The 8084-nt window shown below is 40.6% G+C and overlaps 1 protein-coding gene across 1 annotated transcript; it reads left to right on the top strand.

Annotated features, from left to right (window-relative positions):
• Positions 1-780: 780 nt before the first annotated feature.
• On the top strand, positions 781-2448 carry LOC122835943 (interferon-induced transmembrane protein 3-like). The gene is made up of 3 exons (XM_044125448.1): positions 781-826; positions 1011-1393; positions 1992-2448. The coding sequence occupies exons 2-3, from the start codon at positions 1169-1171 to the stop codon at positions 2220-2222; spliced, it is 456 nt and encodes a 151-aa protein (XP_043981383.1). The 5' UTR covers positions 781-826; positions 1011-1168; the 3' UTR covers positions 2223-2448.
• Positions 2449-8084: the final 5636 nt, after the last annotated feature.

Raw genomic sequence — 8084 nt, 5'->3', positions numbered from 1 at the left:
CAAGCACCCTCCATGTTAGTTTTCTCACATAGAATGGAAAGAGGTGCTACACTTATAAGTGGAGACACAGTGTTGATGTTACTATTATAAAATAGCTTACAATTAAGAATTAGCAAAGCGCTATCTAAGTTTCACAGGAGGCGGAGCGTTGTTGTCAGAAACTGCTGAAAGTAACTAAAAAAGTTTCTTTTAATGTAATTTAGTTACTTTCCAAATCAAGTAATTTAAGTTACTTTTTCAAGGAGTAATCAGTAATCTGATTAAAGTTACTTTTAAAAAGTAACTATGCCGTCACTGATCCTCACACTTTCATTGTGTTCAGACTATTTATTGTCCAAAAGTAAAGCGGTAACAACTGCAGTTATCCAAAAATACAATGTTGAACATGGCTGGTTGTGTGTTAATGTGGTCTTTCTGGAACTAACTTTGCCTTCTGATTTTTGTTTTCATAAAACAAAAATCAGAAAAACATAGTCCCTGCATAGTCCCTTGTTGACTGCGTAGTTGCAGTCAACAAGGGACTGACCTTCATTCCCTTGTTTTATAAACGACTTTTGAAAATAACTCCTTAGATTATTTTGCAATATTAGGTTTGCAAAGGTTCACCCTCTATCCACTCTGAACGGTCATAAGCAAGTACAAGTGAACTGTGAAGGAAGCTGTATGTGGAGATGAAAGCCTTGTGGTTTTTGCACACTAATGCTTTTCTGCCCTGATATTTCCACTGGTAAGTCACAACCATCAAAAAAATCATAACCGACTGAGTATTCAACAGGTTGCACAGATCGTCCTCCACCTGCAAGCGCTCTCTGCAAAGCGAGCAGAGGTGAAAGCCTTGTGGTTTTTGCACACTAATGCTTTTCTTCCCTGAAATTTCCACTGATAAGTCACAACCATCAAAAAAATCATAACCGACTGAGTATTCAACAGGTTGCACAGATCCTCCTCCACCTGCAAGCGCTCTCTGCAAAGCAAGTACAAGTGAACTGTGAAGGAAGCTGTATGTGGAGGTGAAAGCCTTGTGGTTTTTGCACACCGACCATTTTGCAGTGGTGAAATTTCCAGTTAAGACCCAACCATCATAATAAACAAGCCCCTCTCCAGACAGAGTGCCAGTTCTGTACCAGATCGTTCAGATCGTCCTCCACCTGCAGCCGAGCTGAGAGCAATGGATCGTGGGTACTACTCTGAACCTCACCCTGTTGAGACCGTCCCACTGCAGGACAGACATCAAGTGTCCCCTGGACAGCCTGCGGGTCCCACAGGAGGTCAGCACATCGTAGTGAACGTCCCCACTGAGCCTCCAGCAGATTATCTGGTCTGGTCGCTGTGGAACTTCATCTACGGAAATATTTGCTGCCTTGGATTCGTGGCTGTGGTTTATTCTGTCAGGGTGAGTTCATGCTAACAGTTTCTCAGGAATTTGTTTTGAATGTAAACATTTTCTGTTTGTCTTGGAAAAAGGACAGAAACCATGAAGATTGTTGGAACTGGCTTCTGATTCCCCTTTTGGTAAACGGATCTGATGCAGTTTGGACAAATTTAGAGACTAATTAGAATAATCTGGATAATTAAGGAATAAAGACAAATAGCTGTAAGTCACAATGTGACTTCACAAAACTCAAACATCAAGGAATTTATTTTTCTTTTAAACAGTTTTATTAGTTTTGTGTTTTCAGAAACAGAAAAAGGAAGAAAAAATTGTGCCTGGTGCTGTTATATCATGTTACATATGTAGAGAATAAGAAAGAAAAAACAAACAAAATATCAAGGTAGTTAAATACTTTCTATTGCCTTTCTTCTAAAACTCTGAGTCTAGACCCACAATTTGGTGAATCAAAAGGCTAAAAATGGCTGAAAAACCTTTAAACTTTCTATTTTTACTTTGAAAGACTGAGTGTTTTTGTCATAAAATAAATAAACAACAATAATGGAGAGCCCTTTGTTCTCCATGTGAACCGTTTATTAGAAGAATATTTTTCTGCTTTCAGGCCAGAGACAGGAAGCTGGTTGGAGATCAGGAAGGAGCCAGACGTCACGCCTCCATCGCTCGCGCTCTCAACATCACAGCGACCGTCCTGATGTCTCTACTCGTCTTTCTCGCCATCGTTGTGCCCACTGCTATGATAGCACAAGGAGCAAGAAATTACAGTGAATATAACAGAAATATAAATCACAATAATGGATATAACAGATTCAGAAATTACAACTATCGTTACTAAGTAACTTTTGTGAGGTATGAGGGGTTTTCAAACACCATGACTCGTCTTATTCTCTGTTTGTATTTCAAATTAAACTGTAACAGTTGTAATAGTAGTGAGATCTGAGGAAACAAAGAAGAATCTCATTTGAATAAAGTTCACCTGCTTAAAATCTGCAATGTGTGTTTTAGCTGCGATGAATGAAAAGCTTGCATCATGATGATGATAAAAACAATCCTGTTCTCTGTAAAACAGGAATATAAAGTCTCTTGGGTTAATTTTTAAACCAAAAACATATTTGGTCACAAATTGACAAAGTGAGGAGAATAAAAACAAAAATCTGACTGTGAAAGATAAAATTATGACAAATGAATCCTGACATTTAGATCATGTGACGCAGAATTGATCAAACAATCATGAGAAAACGAGCTGCTCCAATCAGACAAGGTCACACAATAAAGGTCACTTGTTCCCATGGTGAAATTGCCCTGATGACGGACACTGAGAGTATAAATGTTGACTTTAGTTCAGCATAGTTGCAGTCAAACTACTCAGCTGTATATTTTGTTAAAGATGTTTTGTCCTTAAAATGTCAAGTTCAGATCAGAGAATCAGCTAAAACAAAACAGCAGAAAACATTTCCTGCTATTTAACTCCAGTTTTTCTACTAAAATAAAGATTGACACAATTATACTGGCTTGTTCTCGTCTCATTGCTGATATTGTCCAGGTTCCCCCTGGTGACGACTTTAGGCTTTAGATTTTCAGCACTTCCTGTTTCTCTGTAACTAATTTCTTTAATCTTCTTCCAATTCTAACTTTTTAACCACTTTAAAAAATATTTTCTTTGCTTTAAAAAACATGAAATGTTCAAAGGGGTTCATAGAGGCGAGGTAAGGCCTTCAGAGTGGACTTCACCTGGTGGTGTGGAAGATGTGGTCCTATTGGTTTCATCAGGTTGTGATCTGCAGCTCTCACTGGAGCGGTTCGCAGTCGAGTGTGAAGCGGTTAGGATGAGGATCAGTGCCTCCAAATCCGAGGCCATGGTTTTGAACCGGAAAAGGGTAGCGTGCCGTCTCCGGGTCGGGGGGCGTGTCCTGACCCAAGTGGAGGAGTTCAAGGATCTCTGGATCTTGTTCATGAATGAGGGAAGAAGAGAACAAGAGATCGACAGGCGGATTGATGCAGCGTCTGGGTTGTTTCTGCAAAACCCAGAACAACCATTTCCATTCATAAGACACGGCCGCCCACCGGAACTAACAGCTCAGGGACGTAATAACGCCGTGGAGAAGTTTAGAGTCGTGAGAACCTGTTGCCATGACAACTGTGAGCTTAGCACTCCCCAAATCTGGCCTTTCTGGTAGAGAGGAAATCTGTCTTTGAAAGAAAGCAGTAAAACTTTCAATCCGGTTACAAAGTTGATCTTTAAAGAAGTTTGGATAAAAAGTTTCAGGCTGTTTTCTGACTCTATAAGCTACAAAACTGGAGACATGAGGATGACTGAACAGCCAACCTGGCAACCTGATGGGTGTGCTGTGTAATTTCACAACGGGAACAATGAATCTTGTCTGCTTGTTTTCTCACGACTGTTCAATTCTGCACCACATAAAATGTAATAATTCCACTTCTCACAAAGATTCATGTTTTTTTCTCAGTTTGTGACACAACATTTTTATGTATAAGAATTAAAATTGGAGACTCAGCACACACACACACACACACACACACCCACACTCGCACACACACACACACGCATGCACACGCACCCACACACACACACACACACACACACACACACGCACGCACACGCACACACACACACACACACACACACACACGCAAGCACACGCACCCACACACACACACACACACACACACACACACGCACGCACACGCACACACACACACACACACACACACACACACACACACACACACGAGTGAACAGACGTTTCTGTGGTTTAGAGAACAGCGTTGGATGGTTTTTATTATCGTGAAACAAGCTTTTTATTCATGTGAGCTGAGACACATTTTTGCTGTTTGGTTGATAAACAAACTTTACAGAAATGAAGCGCTTCTTTGTCGCTTTAGGTTTTACTACCAGCGTTACTGCAAAACAGTTTCATTTTCACGTCAGTGTAAAACCAGAACAACCAAGCTGGACAAACCCTCAGACATTATGAAGGACGGCTAATTCCCTCTCCAATAGCCTCTCTGACTCGTATATTGTGCCACTTTCGCAGCCGCGACAATCTGCACAACGATGACGATGAAGAGCATCAGAGACGTCAGGGTCACGGCCACGATGTTGAAAACAACCAAGTTTGTTTCACTGTATTAATAAAAAACACTGCGCTCTTTAAAACACAGGCATGTCCTTTCATTTGTGTGTGCCGAGTCTCCAGTTTAATTTTGAAACGTTAGAATATTGTGTCACAAACTGACAGTGGGGATAATAAAGACAGAAATCATTGTATCCAGATGTGAAAGCTGACATTTTGATTTATGAACCGTTCTGAATTCAGTGAACAGTCATGAGAAAATGAACAGCACCTCAAACAAGGAGGTTTAAAGGTCAGCTGTTGACATGTGTGTATTTATTTTTGTAAATTTACTACAACAAAATAAAAGACAGGTTGTAAACGGCATGTAGCATGAAACGGTAGGCGGTTCCTAAAGAGACAGGAAGCCAATTTCAAAGTGTTCAGAAACTCAAAGTCATATTTATTGATAGAGAAAACATTTTCATGTCAACTGAAGGTGACGTAGTTCCTTGGTTTTGGTGCAGAACTGAATATGTGGCTGGGAAACATAACGCTGGCCCTTTAAGAGTCGCCTCGTTCGGCTCTGCTTTGCAGTGGAAGACGGTTGTTTACAGTGCAGGCAGTTTCCTGTAAACTTCATGGTATCAAACTGGTGCATTAGATATGTCACAGGCAAACGTAAAATATAAAACTTCAACAGAGGGGGCGTGCTGTGGTGGCACAGGGGGTTAGCACGCCCCACGCTTGGAGGTCTTAGTCCTCGATGCAGACGTCGCGGGTTCGATTCCCGGTCCTGGTGACCTTTGCTGCATGTCTTCCCCCGTCTCCTCACCGGCACTTCTGGCATTATGGCATTTCCTTCTCCCCAGTCTTCCTCCAGACTCTGGCACCTTGATTTCCGAATGACATGCAAAATTTGCTTTCGTCCGAAAAAAAAAATACTTTGGACCACTGACAACAGTCCAGTCCTCTGCTGCCTTTTCTGGTTCAAAAGTGTCTTGACCTGGGGAATGCGGCACCTGTAGCCCATTTCCTGCACACGCCTGTGCACGGTGGCTCTGGATGCTTCTACTCCAGACTCAGTCCAATGCTTCAGCAGGTCCCCCAAGGTCTGGAATCTGCCTTTCTCCACAATCTTCCTCAGGGTCTGGTCATCTCTTCTCGTTTCTGCCACACTTTTTCCTTCCCACAGACTTACCACTGAGGTGCCTTGATACAGCAATCTGGGAACAGAGTGCTATTCGTTCAGAAATATCTTTCCTGTCATACCCTGTTGCTTGAGAGTGTCAATGATGGCCTTCTGGACAGCAGTCATGTCGGCAGTCTTACCAATGATTGGGGGTTTTGAGTGATGAACCAGGCTGGGAGTTTTAAAGGCCTCAGGAATCTTTTGCAGGTGTTTAGAGTTAATTCGTTGATTCAGATGATTAGGTTCATAGCTCGTTTAGAGACCCTTTTCATAATATGATAATTTTGCGAGATAGGAATTTTGGGTTTTTATGACCTGTATGCCAAAATCATCCGTATTAAGACAATAAAAGGCCTGAAATATTTCAGTTAGTGTGCAATGAATCTAAAATATTTGAATGTTCAATTTTTATCATTGCATTATGGAAAATAATGAACTTTATCACAATATGCTAATATTTTGAGAAGGACCTGTATGTCCTAACAGAGAAGCTGCCAGGGCAGTGTGCTGTCCTGACTCATGAAGTGAACAAGTGAACTATTAAGAAGAAAAAGGTAAGAAGCTGTATGTGGAGATTAAAGCCTAACATATTGACATATTTAAACATAAGGATGCCACAGAAAATAAATCTGTCTGCAATTAACACCCAGAACTGATTCAAATTATAACATATACCAATCAGGGTTGCCATGTTGGCTGCTCAGTCAGCTCTATCCTCCCATTTCTGTGGCTTTCACAGCCGTGCATGAATCCAAAAAACAGCAGCAAATGTTTATTTACTTCCAGTTTTTTTCTAATTAAACAACAAAAGCCTTGCACTGTATTGACTGCAGTTGTCTCATTGTTCACATTTTAGCAAAAAAGATGCTATGATGCCCCCTGGTGGCGACTTCGGTACCTTCTGTTTTCTGTCACTCTTCTTCAGCTAGTCCAGTGTTTCTCAATTCCAGTCTTCACGCCCCCCTGCTCTGCATGTTTTAGGGGTTTCCCTTCTGCCACACACCTGGATTGAATATTTGTGTAATTATCAGGCTTCTGCAGTACCTGGTGGCTGCAAAAGACGTCATGCAATCATTTGAATCAGCTGCTCTGGAGTAGTAGAGGTACATCTAAAACTTGCAGAGCAGGGGGGCCTGGGGACTGGAATTGAGAAGCACTGAGCTAGTCCCACATATTAGTGACTATGAACTGATGCATGGTGGGTTTAATACCTGACCAGCAGCTCCATTTTGTTCCCAAAATAATTTGCTATAGCTATAACATTTCAAATACTTGGGCATTTATATTCATCAAAATCACAGATTACAACTCACGTCATGTGAGCCTGTGAGTTTTATTTAAAGTGCATGCATTCATTAAAAAAAATAAAAACAATATATATATATGTTTACTGAATTATTTGGGGAACAGGACTCAGTATAGGAAATAAGGTGGTCTGTGTTCTGAATGTCCACAGGGGGGCGCAAAATTAGGTCCCCTGCTCTTCGTTTTGTTAGTGAATCAGGAATCAGGATGCTAAGATGCTGTAGAACCTGTACAGAGATTGTAATGGGGTCCGGCGTAGACTTCAGCAGGTAAAACTGGATCACAGTGCTGAGAAGACCAAACCAATGCTATTAGCAAACAGACAGACTGTGTCCACTCTTAAAGGAAATATTATAGAGATGCTTCACACATGCAAACTTTGAATTCTTGTTTGAATGACACCCTGGCAGTAGTAAAAAAAAAAAAAATAAAAAAAATAAAAAAAAAAGATTTTCAAAACTTTCAAAAATGTTTCAGCTTTTGAATATTGAAAATCTTTTGAAGACACAAAAATTGGGTTTCTTCTTGCAAAACGCCTGGAAATTAACAGAACCTATTCCACTGAGTGCTTTTTAAGTCCAGACAGAGAACACTAGAAACAACTTCCTCAATTTGTGACTATTTTTAGGAATAGTCACAAATTAGTTAATTGTGTAACTGTTAGTAATTGTTGTATAACTTCTGCTGCCTCTTGGCCAGGACTCATTGGGAGTTTCCTGGTTAAAAAAACAGGTAATTTTACTATAAATGTGTATGTATTTTATTAGTTCATTTTAGCCAGATATGTTTACTGATAGATGATGTTTTCCCCTCTGCTCTGTTGGCGTGTTGATGTCACTCCTGTTTGATTCTACCTGTACAGGTAGACTGCGCAGTTATGGAAAATTTAATAAAATGTAAATGATAAAAAAAAAAAGAAAAGACGTTACTTCATTCCTGTGGTGTCTGTGTGTGTGTGTGCGTGTGTGTGTGTAGGTGTATGTGGGTGTGGGTGTGTGTGTGTTTTGGAGTTAGCATCATTCATGTGTTTGCAGTGTGTTTGCACCTGTCAGCCGCTGTTAAAAAACAAAAAGAACTAAAGTACAGCGGTGTGTTCAGTTTTACCCAAATTCAAACCACAAACCTT

This window comes from Gambusia affinis, linkage group LG08 (assembly GCF_019740435.1).
Source record: "Gambusia affinis linkage group LG08, SWU_Gaff_1.0, whole genome shotgun sequence".
NCBI lineage: Eukaryota > Metazoa > Chordata > Actinopteri > Cyprinodontiformes > Poeciliidae > Gambusia > Gambusia affinis.
The sequence above is the reverse complement of the archived record's forward strand: the minus strand, read 5'-3'. Positions and strand labels throughout refer to the sequence as shown.

Coding starts and splice junctions, on each gene's coding strand:
- LOC122835943 (XM_044125448.1), top strand. CDS start 1,169: ATGGATCGTGGGTACTACTCTGAACCTCACCCTGTTGAGACCGTCCCA. Junction 1,394..1,991: donor CTGTGGTTTATTCTGTCAGG/GTGAGTTCATGC, acceptor TTCTGCTTTCAG/GCCAGAGACAGGAAGCTGGT.